General features: G+C 40.7%; 1 protein-coding gene across 5 annotated transcripts in view; it reads right to left on the reverse strand.

Annotated features, from left to right (window-relative positions):
- SETDB2 (SET domain bifurcated histone lysine methyltransferase 2) overlaps nt 1-18,314 on the reverse strand; it is a 48,767-nt gene that overhangs the window by 10,425 nt on the left and 20,028 nt on the right. For 4 of the 5 annotated variants that reach the window (XM_088469112.1, XM_088469110.1, XM_088469111.1 and 1 more), the window contains 7 exons: nt 16,575-16,694; nt 15,248-15,417; nt 11,641-11,860; nt 10,466-10,574; nt 7,888-7,972; nt 5,102-5,340; nt 4,538-4,626 (listed from right to left, as the gene is read on the reverse strand). In XM_088469112.1, the coding sequence (XP_088325238.1) occupies nt 4,538-4,626; nt 5,102-5,340; nt 7,888-7,972; nt 10,466-10,574; nt 11,641-11,860; nt 15,248-15,417; nt 16,575-16,694 (1,032 nt within the window). Of the gene's footprint in view, nt 1-4,537; nt 4,627-5,101; nt 5,341-7,016; nt 7,205-7,887; nt 7,973-10,465; nt 10,575-11,640; nt 11,861-15,247; nt 15,418-16,574; nt 16,695-18,314 lie in introns of those variants that run through there. The other variant, XM_088469115.1, reaches the window with a different exon arrangement.

Here is an 18,314-nt window from a genome sequence, read left to right on the forward strand (position 1 = left end):
AGATTGTCAGTGATCTTGTATTTCTTCCAATTTTTAATAATTGTGCCAACAGTTGATCTCTTCTCACCAAGTTGCTTGCCTATTGTTGAGAAGCTCATCCCATCCTTGTGCAGGTCTACAAATTTGTCCCTGGTGTCCTTAGACAGCTCTCTGGTCTTGGCCATGGTGGAGAGGTTGCAGTCTGACTGTTTGAGGGTGTGGACAGGTGTCTTTTATACAGTTAACCAGTTCAAACAGGTGCCATTAATACAGGTAACGAGTGGAGGATAGATGAGGTTCCTAAAGAAGAAGTAACAGGTCTGTGAAAGCCAGAATTCTTGCTGGTTGGTAGGTGTCCAAATATTTATTTTCCGCAAGAATGTACAAATAAATTGTTTAAAAATCATACAATGTGATTTCCAGAATTTTTTGTTCTGATTCTGTCTCTCACAGTTAAAGTGTACCTATGATGTAAATTACAGACCACTCTCATCTTTTAAAGTGCAACAACTTGCACAATCAGTGGCTGTCCAAATACGTTTTTACCCCATTGCAAAAATCTAAAAAAAAAAAAATTTTGTACACATTGTCATTATGGGGTATTGTGTGTAGAATTTTGAGGACAAAAATGAATTTATTCCATTTTGGAATAAGGCTGTAATATAACAAAATGTGGAAAAAGTGAAGCGCTGTAAATACTTTCCGGATGCACTGTATGCTAGTGTAGGGAATTGCAGAGAGTGGGGTCCCCTTGATGTTGGGCTGCAAGTTTAATCGTTTTGATCAAGATATGAACAAAATCCCCATGCTTTTATTTGCTAGATACACATACTCGGGTGGATACCTGTGCACAGGTGCAATGGCGAGTTTTTGTATACAGCGCATGTGCAGCTGAAAATTTACATATTTTTGCGTCTGTCCATCCTATTGTGCGTTTCAGCGAAGCAACAGCGAGTCGACAATGCAAGCGCACTGAACTGCAATGTCTTGTGGGAGTGTATCTATTGCGCTGTGTGATTCTGAGTCATGTATAGGGAGAAGGTAACTCAGTCTCTGACGGATCTCATGCACTTAGCATTGGCGCACAAACCCCTGTATTAGCCCTATGGAATCTCATATTAGCATAAAGTAGTACATCAGCATTATGCGGCTGACCAGCCACTGTGGCTGTGTCATAGAATCAGCCCCGTAGTGTAATCGCTGGCATGAGTGAAAGAATGTCTAGCTATTCTGATCTTTGGATGGACTCCCAATGTATAATTAGCAAAAACTAATGTTTACAGTACCTGGGTCTCTGGGAAATTCTTGGGTGAAGAAAACGTCAGACAATAAGTATACAAATCTGTTATTTGGGCTGGATTGTGTACATTTAATTAAACGGAATACATGTACATATAAAGCAATGAGGTAGAAGTTGTTCACACTGATTGTATCGCTCATCTGGGTAGACCTTTAGGTATTTACTGTTTGCATTTCCATCTCACCACTCCAGTAATGCATTAATCCTTCACCTCTATAGTAATGCATCACTGCTATAGTACGACATTACCCTCCCTCACCTGTGTACTAACACATTCCACTTCCTCACCTCTGTAGTAAAAAATTATCCTCGCTCACCTCTGTGGTAACACATTATCCTCGCTCACCTCTGTAGTAACACATTTCCCTCCCTCGCCTGTGTTGTAACACATTCGACATTCTCCTCCCTCATCTGTGTAGAAATACAATAGCTCCCTCACACCTGTAGTAACACATTACCCTCACTCACACCTGTAGTAACATATTCCCTTCCCTCATAGCATTCCCGCTAGGCTGTTTTAGCAGGGCGCCACACCCTTCCCAATTTCAAAAGGGCAGAATGCGCGCTGCCCTTATGACGGCACCCTGCTAACACAACCTGCCGGGAGAAGTCCCCACCTGCGAGTCACAGTGTCTTGAGGTGAGGAAAAATTATGGTGCAGCACTCACTGTTTGGCATCCATTCACAGTGAGGGGACAGCTTGGGGGCAGCCCATCATGTCTGTAAGCACGCCCCCAAAAGTGATGAAAGGGGGGCACGTATTAACAACACGCCCCTTCTCTCGTGGCCATGCCCCCTTTTTCGGAGCGCACGAAAGTGCCCTTTCTACGGGTCGGCCCCCTGCCCTACGCCGGACCTAGAATGAACACTACCCCACCTCTGGAGTAACACATTCCCCTCCCTCACCTCTGTAGTAACACATTACCCTGCTAACCCCTGTAACACATTCCCCTCCCTCACCCCATAGTAACAGATTTGACATACCCCTCCTTCACCCCATAGTAACACATTTGACATTCCCCTCCCTCACCTGCGTAGTAAAACATTCCCCTCCCTCACCTGTATAGTAACACATTCCCCCTCCCTCACCTGTATAGTAACACATTCCCCTCCCATACCTGTGTAGTAACACATTCCCCTCCCTCACCTGTGTAGTAACACATTCCCCTCCCATACCTGTGTAGTAACACATTCCCTTCCCTCACCACTATTGTAACACATTCATCTCCCTCATCTGTGTATTAACACATTACCTCACCTCTATAGTAACACACACCTCTCTTACCTCTGTAGTAACACATTCCCTTCCCTCACTATTCAAATAGGGGAGCCACATCACCTGCCAGTGATGTTTGACAGCACTTGGGATGACAGTTGGTGCTTACATTCTGAACTCTGCTGTAGCTATGATGAGACAGGACACTGCACAGGGGGAGGAAATATTTTAGCCCTTTTCACCCCCTTGGGAGTCGAATTTAGAAAAATCCCTTCTTAGTGGGCACCTACGTCATGGAAGTAATATATTCCCTGATTTTCATCTTTCTAGGTCCACGGGTTTGGGCTGAGCATTGATGAGTCAGTCTGTCAGTGAGTTATATCTCTTTCACATCGCAAATGCCGGGTCGCAACCGGGATATGTACATGTGTCCATCCCTGGTGTGACCCGGCTGAGACCCCTTTCAGACTGGAGGCCCGACTCGGCAATAATACCGGGTCGATGATGTCACCGCCATCACTGCTGAGCCAACATCTGGAGATGAGATCATCTCCAAGTGCTGGCTCTTCCTATGCAGTGAATGGGACCCGGGTCGCCTCGACCCGAGTTACCCGTTCACACTGCACCGCGAGCCGTGTTGAACTCGTGTTCAACCCTGCTTGTTACCAGAGTTGAAATGCTGGGTCACTCGACCCGGGTTATTTCAACTCGGTCCTTTCACACTGGACCTTAACCCAGGTTGTTGCCTGTTCATGTGCAATAACCCGGGTCTATTTGCTTGCAGTGGTAAAGGGGTATTAGTCAGTCAGGACATTTGATTATAATAAATATATATATATATATATATATATTTTGAAGTGTGATCAGCCTCAATCCTTGTTTAGTAATGCCTCAGCTGGTGTCACGTATTCGGCATGAAATACCGCCGGCAGCAAGGATTCTGTAGTCTAGATGCCGGCGGTCGGCATAGTGACCGCCGGCATCTTAAACGTATACCGGTGTCATCTACTGGTAAGCCCACAGTATAAGTCCATTATAATGACTTAATGGTAAGTATAAATCTTCATTGGAATGTAGGGATGCGACTTATTGTCACAGGACACATTTTTAAAGTGCTTTTTGAATGAAGATAAAACCCACCTGGATCACATCATACAAGTGACTTTCCTTGTTGCAAAATGAAATGTGTGATTTACAAAAATATACTCCTAACAGTAAAACTAAGAAGATATCAGAAATCGCCTCTGCGTTCCATGATCTGTTTCAAAGCAAAATTATGGTCACAGGATTTCTGTGACTTCTAATATTCTTATGTTTTACAGCAGGGAGCACATTTTACCCTTATAATGCAACAATAGAAAATAAGAATGTTACATAATAAAGAAGCAATTTGCCCACATAACTATTACACTTGAGTCGCCCATATCCAAATATTCCAAAATACGGAATATTTTTAGCATGACCGAGAAAGTGAAACCTTTGCTTTCTCAAGGTTCATTGTACAAATACTTTGTTTAAAGCACAAAATTATTAAAATACAGTATTAAATTACCTTCAGGCCTTGTGTATAAGGTGTATATGAAACATAAATGAATTTCATGCATGTACACAAACTTTTTTTTATGCACAAAATTATTAAAAAATATTGTATAAAATGACTTGCAGGCTGTTTGTATAAGGTGTATATAACACAAATGCATTCTGTGTTTAGATTTGGGTCCCATTCTCAAGATACCTTATTATGGTATGCAAATATTCCGATATCCAAAATACCCCTGGTCCCAAGCATTTTGGATATGGAAGACTCAACCTGTACAAATGTAGTCATTCCGATTTTCTGCAAAGTGGAAGAGAGGTCACCTTGAATCGATACACCTCCTTATAGCTTAATGAGGACACAGCCATGTAACATTTTATGTGCAACAATTCCTGGCTGTTACAGATGCAAGTATCATCCTGGTTCCATCCAATCATGTGATTATCTCTATACCTAGATCTGCTGAAACAATTATTAATGTATAGTCATAAAGCGTGGTACAAACCTTTTGGTGAAAAATGCCACCCACGGGAAGCTTTTACAATGGGTTTCTACAAATACTTGCTGCACAAACAGGTTTGGACAACAGCTATGCTGTGTTATATAGAGAAAACAAAATAGGGAGTTAGTCACTTTATGATAATTTGTAAAAATGTTATAGCACTTATAACAGTGTAACAAGTTTATATAAAATCGGATATACCTTGTAGACCTGATCTGCTTTGTTTTAAATCAAGATACCATAGCAATATATACCACATATATCCAGCACCAATGATCAACTACCCACAAACATATTTTGCAGCTTTGATAAATCTCTGACATGGTTCCTTTAAAATTAAATAATAAAATAGATGGATTTATTAAACAATGCCAAGATTAACTTTGTGCTTACTAGCAAGAATTTATGAAGGTTTTCCTTTTCACAAAATGTTCTATGACTGCACACATGTACAGTACATCTAAGGAAGTAAGTGTGTACTATTTTTTTTTTTTCTAAATTACTAAAAAATAATCTAAAATGATAACAAGAATATTGCTTGTACAAATTATACAATGATATACTTACATTAAAAAATCGGGCAACGTTCCCTTCTTTTGAAGCATCTAAGATACAAGTATTCTCATCTACGCTTGGACCCAGAGAGACAGCCTTCTCTGTTCTAGTAGACTGTTGCGGATGGCAAACACCAAGTTGAGTTGATGAGCTGCTGTCATCGGACACATAACCAGCCTCATCGGTCTGTACTATGCGTCTGTCAGCTGTGTGCCCCGTCCTGTCATTGTCACCAGTATTCTGTTTATCCCCTTAAGTGCAGGAAGAAGGTTTGACATTTACTACATAAGCATCACACAGATGGTGACTATTTTACTATGAATGTTTAGTAAACATGTATACTATTCAAAGGATCTAATATATATACCATAACGTCTTAGATTTTCTTTCAATAACATGGTGCTTGCTTATTGGAGTAACATGAAATATCAGCTACAGACTCCAAGGAAAATGTCCCTAGAGCACAAGAATCTGGTGCACGTGGCTTTATTATGAATATACTATAGCTTACTCTGACTTCTACAAAACTAGTACTTCCAAGTATCTTTTAAATACAATTAGATTTACAAGTATACTAACAAAGTATTACAGTACAGCAGCTACTTGGGGAATAATTCTCCCTACTAATCATGTCAGGACAGGAAACACCTCTGTAAGACATGTAAAGTCACACCTCCTTCACCCAGGTGTCTTCTGACATTCCCTGAGCTATAATAAATATCAAATAAATCACTTAGCAACAAATGACATATACAAGTAATCATAAAGTAAGAGATGGGAACTAGTCCTCCATGGAGAAGATAAAGTGAATACAATTAATTGTAATAATTTGTTAGTTTTCTCCTCCCTGGCCGCAAACACTGAGGAGTAATAACCTGAAGTAATTCATTAAGTTGTCCCTCTAAACAACTATAGTCCAAATTTCTATCAATCAAGCAAACAAATTTCACAGCACACTGCAAATATGTCAGCATAAACAGGCTCACTATATATATTATATATACAGTCAGGTGCATAAATATTGGGACATTGACAGAATTTTCATATTTTGGCCTCTGTTCACCACCACAATGGCTTTGAAATGAAACAAACAAGATGTGCTTTAACTGCAGACTTTCAGATTTAATTTGAGGGTAATTTCATCCAAATCAGGTGAACGGTGTAGGAATTACAACGGTTTCTAACATTATCTACTTAAAAAAAATAGTAATACCTGAATAAACAACCTCCTCCTCATTGTACAGCATTGTGAAGCAATGTGACCCTTAACAATAATAATAATAATAAACTGACTAAACTAGTGGCTCTATTCCCATTGTCGGTTCATTGCAAGTTACACAAAGAGACTCCTTATTTGTCAGTTTTGTTTATGGACTCAGAAGTGCCCTATTTATTTATTAACAGTTTATTGATCTGGACGGATGGATCTAGGAAGAAAAGCCCAGAAAATGTAAACCCTATTTAAACCCTATTGAAAAGCAATATAATATGTGATAGACTTCTGGGGGACTCTGTTGCACATTTGGGGCCTCCATTCTGCAGCATTGAGTCTCTCAACTAATAGTTCAAAAACCCCGAGCTTAATTCTCAGCACACACAGGAAAGAGCATCCACCTGGCATGCAGGTATCATATCTGAAGGTAAGCTCCTAGATAGAAATCTGATAGCTTCCTGCACCTGAGTCAGCACAGGACAGAGAATCAAAGCACCTGAATAAGGTAGTGGAGGGGGGGGTTAGTGACCTTGTATACCTTTCAGGTTTAACACTCCTAAATAAACATAAATGAACGGTGTATGAAACATTAACAATGCAGAAGGTATTGTTTTATTTGAAAATTATCGTGTGTGCCTATATTCTATAGATGGTGGTTTTAGTTTTGACTATCAGGACAACATTTTTCCTCCAGTAAGTTCTATAGAACCAGACCTGCAGTGCTGAAGATCTGTCCGCTCTCTGTCTCCCTCACCCCTTCTCCCGAACACAACAGAAAAGGGTTGGGCTACTGACATGGTCAACCATGTAAGTGCAGTGCACCAGCGGAAGCTTGGGAGACCGGAGTATTCCAGCAGAGCTTCTCAGTAAAGCTCTGCATAGGATCAGCAGCTGCGGTAACCCTGATGGTGAAAAATAAAAACATAATTTTATATTTAGCAGCTACTGTCCTTTATAGAATTGTATTGAAGATTATACTCCCCACTGGATCACTTCTGCTAGCAAAGGTCTACGTTGCCTTGTTTTGTTTTTATTAAACAAGGAGAAATGATGATAAGAGACTGATGGTAATCTCCTTTAGTTAGTAATAATAGATTCAGTGTTACGCTGAATCCATTAGTAATAATCAGAGCCATAACAAGGGCTCGGAGCACCCTGTGCCGTCCCTGCACCCTTTGCGCACAACGTCGCCCATAGAGGGTGGGGCCGCCAGCACCTGGAACTACAGCAGTGACCGGAGAGTCTTGAGGACGCTCCAGACTGTAATTACAGTAGGGTGCCTGTCTGTAGCGTCCAAAGGACGCTACAGGTGGCACTGCCACAGTGATACTGGCTGCCATTCCAGGCACCCTGCTAGCCAGAAGCAAGTGCCATGGGATGGCGATGGTGCCACCCAAAGAGCCCTGCACACCAATAGTTATAGCCGTGGTAATAATAAACGGTGAATAATAGACAAAGAGGTTAATAATGTTAGAAATATAAATGACAAAGGATGATTAAGGATGAGGGGTGGTGATTATTCCGAATACAGATTTTGCTGTATAAATGTTATCCTTAACACATACATATATATATTTTTGATCACCTTGGTCACTGAAGTGCAACAGTTTAGGAGAACCAGGAGGTGTGGAACGCTCATCATCTGAACTGTGCTGCAACGTGACTGCTCCCTGGGGTCAAACACAACAGATTAACATCCACAAAACTATGTGTCCTTTAATAGTCATTTGACAATGTACTGTAGCACCGTTGGAATGCACACTGGAAAGTCTTGCCAAGTACATAGGTCCTAGAGAAGTGTCACAGCAGAAATGTTTTAGACTACGTTTCTCAAATGCTGAATCAAAATATCGGTTACTGCAAATGTTTACAAGGGTAAAATTTCCTCCTAAAAGGGCAAAACCAGGACAGACAATAAGGCTGCATCAGTTGTATACACACATTAAAGCGCCTTGTGAAATTATCAGCTGTACTGTTAAATGAATACTGCTTCAGCCTACAAAATGGGTTCACTATAAATACAGTCTTAAGTACTTATCTTTTTTAGACCAAACAAATGAAAACATATTTCATCTATTGCTTCATATCAAACATATATTTTTTTTTTGTGTGTGTGCCCAAGCTACTTTTATATTGTTTCGATATATTTAAGGCATTATATTGGCAGGAGCAGCAACATAGCTAAAGGAAAATAATGGTACTTTTCACAGTAATTTAAGGCATTTATAGCAAATCCACAAGTTAGAGCAGCGAGATTGGAACAAACATAGCAGTACCTAATGTATATCCCTTACTCAAGGCCTTCTGTAGACATGGGGCTCAGGAACACAGTTCAGTTCTGAAAGGTTTGGGTTTTGCAATGCTGTTCTTGAACTGTACACAAAATAATGTTTAAGGTGACAGTTAGTGTGGTATAAATCTGGGACAAGGAGGAGTGTAAGGACTAATCTATGACTCCCAACGAGCTAAGACGTATTTAAGATATATGACTACATGTCAAATTAAAAAAGGAATAGAGTGGAGATGGATATTGCACAGAGATTATTGCCGTTTATGGCGTAACAAACAGACTGTGCATATGGGCACCTACAGAAGTCGGATGGCTTAGAGCAGAGTTGGGGAAAAGAAAATACTTTGTGATCTCTCTGACGCAAGAGCAAAATTCACAAACATTTCAAAATGATCATTCATACACCTCTCCTCCATTTATCTGTCAAAAAACAGAACTGGGGGAGATGGAACTAAAGATGTCAGAGTGCACATGGCCTTACGTGACACAAAAGCAAGCACTAAATTACCACAAGGATTCCATGGCACTCCCAATGTCGACTCTCAGCATCGGCACTGGAAATCACAGGGCAGCACGGATGGTGTAATGGTTAGTATTACTACTTCACTGGACTTAGATTGTAGCTTTGATTCCCACCACAGCCCTAACTGCGTGGAGTTTGTATATTCTCCCCCTGCTTGCGTGGGTTTCCATCGGGTACTCCGGTTTCCTCCCACACTCTAAAAATATACAGCTAGTTTTATTGGCTCCTGACAAAAAAATAACCCTAGTGTGTAAATGTGGTAGGGAATATAGATTGTAAGCTCTGCTGGGGCAGGGATTGATGTGAATGGCCAAATATTCTCTGTAAAGTCCTGCAGAATATGTGTGTGCTATATAAATATCTTGTAATAAATAAAAAATAAATAAATCCCAAAAATAAATTTCAACACCCTGTTGGGTGCAGGTCTAACATGCAAGATGCTCAAGTTGGGCCAAGTTGCTCTCTGCAAAGATACCCTCTAAGCCAGGGATGGGGAACCTCCTGCTTTTTTCTGCTAGCCTCATTTGGCTAGCAGGGTGACTAGAATGGTGCCCTGCAACCAGAATCTATGCAGCAGTACCACTTGGAGCGTCCTTAGGATGCTTCAGACAGTCACACCGCTGCCCTTACAGCTCCCCGGAGCATCCTCAGGATGATGCGGGCATTGCTGTAATCACCGGCGATTATGGCCCCGCCCCTGTGTAATGTTACGCGTAGGGGGCATGGCCTGAACCAGGCCCGCAAATAATGTTATATATATCAAAATGGCCCTCGGCAGAAAAAAGGTTCCCCACACCTGCTCTAAGCCATGCCCCCTACCAAGTGAGGCACTGCAATCATGTAACGCTACAGCATGCACTGGATTTCAGCACTATGTTCCATAACTCATGTGCCTTTGGCTATTCCCCTCCACATAACTGACTCTGTTAGCATTCAGAACAATAATTTGCAGTCTTTCATCTAGACAAATTGATTTTATATTATGCTGACCATAGATATGGGATTATTGGAATCAACAGGTACCATCCCCATACATATTTATGTACCTTAACTGGAGTTGTACAGTGCTTGTTAATGCACACTTTTTAATGCCAGTGGTAACTGGTCTTAATGAAAAAATTCAGAACTGTACTAAATCAGCATTTACTATACCTCTCATTACTGGCCATGGATACATTTTCTAATTGCATGGTATTGGATGCGTCGGACTGACCAGGAGCTTTCGCTATCAGATTCTAGTTCGTGATCATCATTCATGCACCCTGTAACCTACACATGACTGGCTTAGAAAAGGCCAACATCTTGTATAGATAATTATGGGAATGTTATCAGGTGTTCTCTGAACATTACCTCTTCCATTAGCTGCCGTCTGCGTTTCTGCAGCATGGAGGTCTTGGTTTTAGGTCTTTTAATGGATGCGAAGTCTAAGTTCCCACGTTTGGCAAGGCATACTGTTTTTCTAAAGAGCAAATTAGAAATATTAGTTTCAAAGTTATATGGAAAAATTCTATTTAAAATTACATTTTAGAAAATTATGTACATCTAATGGTAGTTGACAGTACACTTTGGGTTACTGCTATTTCCAATACATAAAGGATAAAAGGGATTATTACAGAACAAATAAAATACAAAACAAGATAATAACAACAATAACAATAATAATAATAATGTGTTGGCCAGGAGGTTAGTTGGCTTTTACAATGTGTACTTTACAGCCTATGGAACGTACTCCTGCAAAGAGGCAATCCTCTACCTTAGCGAAGTTAGCGAAATGCCGGGTACTGTAATCAGAAGTGTCATTTGTATTAATGTGGAATATATTGGGGGCAATTACACACAGTTGCGTACAAGTAAAATATTGTAATTTTGGTAATAATGTCAAGAAAACTAAACCAAACATAAAACTGGTTATTATGGGCTAGCAACGCTGTAGGGTTGGGTACTGAATGACAGCACTCAGATTACAGGCGGTCAGAATCCCGAAGCCGGCATCCCTATTGGTCGGTATCCTAACCCTCCCCCTTTCCCTACCACTAACCCTAGCTCACTCTCCCCAGTGCCTAAACCTAACCTCCCCCTCCCCACACCCTAAACCTAACCCTCCCCCTTAGTGCCTAACCCTAACCCTCCCATAACCCCGCTACTTACCTTCGGGATGCCGGCGTCGGTATTCTGACAGGTGTCGGGATTCCGGCGCCGGCATTCTGACCGCCAGAATCTCTGCAGTCGGTATTATGACCGCATCTCGCTCTGTACCAGTCTTCAGAAGTGTCTAACCTGTAAATCTGACTAAATATTTACATACTCTGTAGAAGCCAGATGAGGCGTTCACAGGGGTACACCGCTTTTATCACGTACCTCTGAGGGTCACACAAAGTTTTTCTGTGATAAAACTGTACTGGATGTTACCACTGTGCATACAATATATTCTGTGTGTGTATGTAACATGGATATAATTATCGGGAGTTCACATACACTATAAATATGTATAACACAAAGTTTTATGTTATAGGTTGTATACTCACCTTCTCATTTCTAGTTTGCCACATCCTGAATTGAATGGAGCGACCCCTAGCTTCGGGTTGCTGGCTGAAATCGAGGGGACAACAGTAATCTCAGAATCGGAGTGAGAAACGCGCCTTCGTTTAGAGTAAATGGAAATAGTCTTATTTCCATCCATTGGCCTCACACATACATTAGAGTCCTGTTCTGTGTTTACATCAACAGATTTCATGAAAATCCGACCTGTGAAAAGACAAGTGGCTGAAACCAGAGCATTGTGCCTGAACGCTTCCTAACTTCACATCTGTCGTCCGGACATTTTAAAGGAGAATAAGTGTCGGGTTTCAGTGGTAACACAATGCTATAACACAAGTATAAGCAAGTCTATGAGTCTCTGATATTAGTAGTGCCTTATGTGCCACATCAGATAAAACAAATTGATTGTGTTTATTTTTGGAAGACGTGTCCGACAATAGCAGAGCTGTGCAATGCAGCGGTTTATTTGGTGTATAAAATGATTGTCAATGAAAATGAGGGGATATGTGCCACCTGTCAATGTGCCTATAAGTTGCCAATGTCGCAGGATGGCGGGGGAGGGGGGCTATAAGGATTACATGTATGTATTATTCTAGAGGGTACAAGATGCACTAGGCCTGTGCCCTCTACTACTATTTACACTTCTATAGATTGTAAGCTTGCAAGCAGGGCCCTCTTACCTTTATGTCTGTCTGTTACTACCCAGTTTGGTTCTATTAATGTTATTTCCATTTGTAAAGCTCAATGGAATATGCTGCGCCATATAAGAAACTGTTAATAATAATTCAGACTATTTACTAGTTATATTTAAAACGCATGGCAGCCAATGATAACATTCATATCGACATGTAAATGTTTCAGGATCTTCAAATATCAATGAGAAACTAAAATAAAAAATGTGTTTTAAAACTAGTTTATTAACTTTAAATATGCATGTTGACGCTGCCTTAGTGTCCTTAAATTAAAAAAAATAAGTAAATTAAAATTTAGAATATGCTAAGTGGAAGCTGCCATGACTGCGTCTATGCAGCATGTAGTGCTGTGCTGTCTATATGAAGGAAGAGGACTCAATGGGCCTGATTCATTACCGATCACAACTGCGATTACGCAGGTAATTGGCCGACTGTTACGTATCGCGCATGCGTAGGCATTGTGGTGTGCATGCACGAACCGGCCACTGCGATCGGGACTGCGATCACAGTGACTACGCAGACCCATTGCAGGATGATTGACAGGCATAGACACACTGACAGGCGCTAATATAATGATATTTAGTATTAAAAGTAGAGACCACAACATAAAAATAATAAGAAATTAAAATACAATAAATTAAATAAATGATAAAGAGCAGATGATACTAAGAAAACATGATGTAATATAAAAAATATAATTGATATAGTGAACCAATGTGAGACTAAAAATAGGATGAATATATAAATTTATGTACATATAACAACATACAATTAATTACTATTTATACACCGTTAAACCCTTCTAAAAATACATCCAAATAACCTAGAATGATGAAATAAGTGGTTGTCAGTACATCAGCACTTAGCAGTGTTTCAATGGCTTGTCATATACACAATGTAAAATATAAATCGCTTCTCTTGAATAGTCCGTATAAAAGTGGTAATAAATATCACATCTCATTTAGTTCCGAGAAGATGCTGTTAGTATACCACAGTATATATTCTTTCAGCCTGTAATTTTTTACCATAATCTTAATTGTAAGTAAGGACTGCTTATGTCCAATTCCAATCACATGAAGATATGTTAATCCCCCTTGTAGCGGGGCTTAGTTTTTATTCGTCCCGGAGCATAAGGCTGTTCTAATATTTCAGCCACTCCTAATTACGTATAGACCGCACAGCCGTTGATAGTCTCTGTCAAAATGTATCAGAGCAAAAAAAATGTGTGCAACATTTATGCATGCATGCTTAATGTGATGTCACTCACGATCCTGTTGTAACCACGCTTCTCACTGTGATCTTTACTTGGCTCTTATGGACACACAGTGTCCTCGCACCTGGTCTCCTGAGGAAGCCGCTGGTATTTCTTAGAGCGGAGAAACGCGTAGAGGGAAGGACGTGAGACCGCAAGCCGGGTAAGTGGGTCACTGGCCGCTCTATATTGAGGACTGAAAAACCACGCTATATGCTGCTCACCGACGGGTGATTGAACTGGAGCCAATTCTTACTTTTCCTGGACCAGGTGCGAGGACACTGTGTGTCCATACAAGCCAACTTCTAAAGGACTGACAAGCATAAAAACATTGCATACCACAGTATATACTACTGGTTAGCTTTCACTTTGAAGGGACTCCCGGGGCCAAATGTAATAGGGTGAGCGTTTAGAAAATGTGAGAGTTTAGCAATAATCTCTCACATTGGTCTAGTTTTAGCATGAAAATGGGAAAATATCTGGATGAGAGTGAATATCGTGAGAGTTTTTGAGTCTAAAAAAATGCGAGTTTGCTTGTTCTCAGACTCTATTACATTGGCCGTATTTAAAAACGCTCACATTTTCCAAACTCTAACCCTATTACATTTGGCCCTCGGTGTTTATTCATAGCCTGCACAGAAGGAGAACATAAAACTGTGTCTATATACTGTCCTCTGAGATTACAGTACTTAAAGCTACAACAATAGTTTGATCATGGTAAAAGGCCATGTCGGAGTACTTGCCAGGTGCCCTACTGAAGGCCACTGGAACCTATCAGGACTCTTGGACTGTAGTAAATACCAATTTAGTATCAGTGCTATTTACACAAAACAGCCAAACATGAGCTTTTATTTTTCACATATCAAACTAAAATTTAGAGTTTGAAACTAAACGATTGATATGAGTTACAGCACGTGCAGACTGTGATTGGTTAAAAAGAAAAAACACATACAGATATGTCGTCACACATCTAGCCTCAATACGCCATGCGGTGCGAGACGTCTGGCGTGAGTGAGCCCCCAGGTCCTGTGTGATACTGCTTGCGCTAAGCGTCTCTTTCACCCGACAATGTGACTGCACTGATTACTTTCATATGCAACACTTGTATATCTGTGCACGACTAAGTCTGAATCTGTATATGAAGTGCTACGATACCACGGCTTTTTTTCCACGCCAAGTTCCGTTGTACTTAGTTTACAGACCCAGTTGCACGCAGATATACAAGTGTCACGTATGAAATTAATCAGTGCTGTCTCCTGGTGCGCCCTAGTCACGTCATATAGAGACTTCGGCGAAAAAGACGCAAACAGACGCTAAGCGCAGAGTCGCACGGGAACTGTCGTGCCGAGAGGAATGGTTTGGCGTGACTCCAACACATCTGTAATATCATTATTCATAATTGTCCGGTTTACAGTTTCAATAAATACCCACCTCCTCCCCCATAGCTAACCCTACTATAGTACATAACTTCTTAGTAACCTACATAATTACAGATTATCCCAGTGCTGTTCTGACAACTAAGCTTAATGTGAGGTAATGTAAGGCACAAAATACATATTTTTACAAGTGTGTTGTCCGTCGGAGACCATTCTTCATACAATGTTACAGCAGTACATAGAAATAATGCAGATTTCTGCAGCTGTCACTTGCCTGCATAGATGCACAGAAATGTTCCTTTGTCAAGATCGTCCAGGCAGCGCACCCCCCAGCCTTTCTCTTTTGTTTTGTACACCTGGAGTCGCACCTGAAGTCCGTGCTGTACAACCCGGTTTTGGCACATCTTTCGGTCACATTTACAAGATACGTTACATTCATATAGTCTGCATTAAAGTGTAAATTATTAAAAGACACTTTACAATGAGCCATCCCACATTTGTATTGGAGTGAATGCACCTGTTTTATATCATCATTTATTTATATATTACCACAGGGGTTCCATAGCTCTGTACGTAGGGGTGAAACATAAAAAAAAATATGAATGGGTACTGTCTCATACAGAAAGACAATCACATAACTTTACAAATACACATAATTAGTGCTCAGATTACATAATTACATAGATAATACAAAGTGCAGAGGTAACTGCACAGAAGAGCTTACCATTTAAGGGGAACTGAGGACACAATGAGGCAGAGGGGCGTAGAGATGGGGAACATAGAAGGCTTAGAAGAAGAGGTGGTGGGGGTAACTGAAGATGTGTATTAAGGGCAATTTTAAAGGATGGGATACTGGATTCAGGTCTGTTTGGTCATGGGAGGTCATTCCAGAGGCTGCAAGTGACGCAGGAGAAATCCTGAAGACGGGGATAAAAGTGACAAGTTGTAGGGACAGAAAGAAAAGACAGCAGATTTGATGGGACAGAGCAAAGGGAGTTTTTGTCAATGGAGATGAACAGGAAGATTAAGGAGGGGAACTTGGAGGTGGGCAAGACAATTAGTTCTGTTTAAATATTTAAGGTTAAGAACATCCACGAGGAAATGGCCAACAGACAGCAGGTGACAAGTGGGAGGACAGAAGGGAGATAAACTCGGTAAATTAGGGTATGGTCCTACAGGTAGTATTGGAAGGTGATGGAGCTGGAAAGCTCACATATGGAAGAGGAGTAGAGGGAGAAAGAAGGGGGCTAAGGAGAGAACTTTGAGGGACACAGACAGGAAGGGAAAGAGGAGGGGATGTGGAGATAGGTGTGAAGATAGAGATGGAGTGGTTGGACAAGGAAAGGTACTGGAGAGGGATAATGTGACCGGATGGGCAATGTGGGATCAGATGGCAGGAAGGAGGTGAGAAGAGATAGGGCCAAGTGGAGGGTATAGAGCGGACGTCGACCTCTGAGACACGGGAGCAGGAAGACAAGGTAGTAGATAGACTTTATTTGAGGAGGAGGGACAACATATTAATTTATATAACTTTCTGAAGGAATAAAGAGATAATTCATATCTTCGTAAATAAGGAAATTATGAATACGCTTACCACTTACCCAGTGGGGATAGGAGCTTTAAGCCGTTTATGCGTATAACCTGGAGTTATGTCACGTTTTGGTGAGGTGACATCTTTATTATATGCTCTGGCTGTCAGCTGCAAACATGCACATGTCGAGCTGAAAAGAAATATGCATTGAAGATGAATGAAAATACCAACAAGTTACGGATATCTGCTCGGCCCATTATTCAGCTCCTCTATGTTAAATGAAAAGTATAGCTATATGAATAAAATTAATCAGGAGCTCTTAAACGGTGTATCCCACTCATATGCACTAAATAGTACACAGGGAACAGGCCAGTATATAGAATAGTTGAAATCTTTTGGGGACCCAATGGATAGAGAACTGAGGATTTAAAGTTAACATACTGAATGGCTCCCAATACTACATTATACATTTTGGGGGGAGTAAACATTTGAGTTTACTGGTGGTTGTGACCTGAAGAAGACACACCTGTAAGCTACACAAAATAATATAGGAGGGGAGGAGTAGATGTGGGTGCTGTCAGCGTAGTGGTGCTGGAGGGCAAATGAGCTAATTAGTCCCCAACCAGATTGGTTTTGTCTTTTAAAACATTGTTGTTTTAAATCTTGCTGCTAAAACGTCCCAATCTCTGCACTTGCCACAAATTACAGGCTATTACCAACCTGAGCTTGCCCTTTTAAATGATTGCCCCTTTAAAATAAGGAACTTGCTGATGCAGTCTCAGCAGAGACAGTGGGAATGTTAAAATCACCTAGTATGAGCGGAGACTGCTCAAGAGATAGGAAACAAGTGAGCCATGGAGCAAAGTTGTCGTGAAATTGGGAAACTTTACCTGGAGGGCAATAAATGACAGCAACACAAAGGTGGGGAGGGGATAAATAGGTGGATAAAGTTGACTTCAACTCGAAGATAAAGAGATGGAGGGTCCTCGGGCTATAACTCGGACGTGCAGATATTAGAATGCCTACTCTAAGACATGTCTGTGCCCGGGTCTGGGAATGTAACTGAGGAAGAGTCCCCCAGAGGATCATAGCTGCAGGTGTTGTAGAATCAGCATAAAAAAACAAATACAAATATGTAAAATTCCATATAGATTTGAAATAACGTTAATGTTTAGCACTACATGACGGACAACGCTGACATGCTTTAGATTGTTTAGCTAGTATACTACTGGAAATATGGCATTTTTCATAAAGCACTCTCACAGTTTCTGACGGTACCATCATTTATATGGAAACTGCAATCGGCTGGTTATGACACTATAACATTCACAAAGTAATCCCCCCGAGATACCACACACCTCCCTGCCCTTTATCAGTCATTACCTCCAGCCCACCTGGCTGCCTCCAGAATTGGCCTTTGCTGTCTTACCGCCAAAATGGAAAACACACAAAAGAAAACAAAGCCGAATGAAGAGTACTCAAAAGTCATAATGGAATAATAATACAATATAATGACCCATAAGTAGATTATATAAAAGTATAATTATATATGCAGGCTCCTGCATACACAAAGGTGGCTCTGATGAAGTATCAACTTTTATTTCAATTCCAATTAGAATTCAAGCTGTGTCAGGATACTACTCCTAAGCCCATACACCCATAGGAAGAGACTGTTCCCATTTATTTTTTTCCAGGTTATTTTACCAAAATTAATTGAGCTTTTTTTTAATTGTTATTTAGATTTACACATCATTGATATTACTTTTTTTTTTCCAATGGAGTACTGTGTTTATAATCGTTTATCATTTCC

This window comes from Taudactylus pleione, unplaced genomic scaffold (genome assembly GCF_031769625.1).
Source record: "Taudactylus pleione unplaced genomic scaffold, aTauple2 ptg000089l, whole genome shotgun sequence".
Lineage (NCBI taxonomy): Eukaryota > Metazoa > Chordata > Amphibia > Anura > Myobatrachidae > Taudactylus > Taudactylus pleione.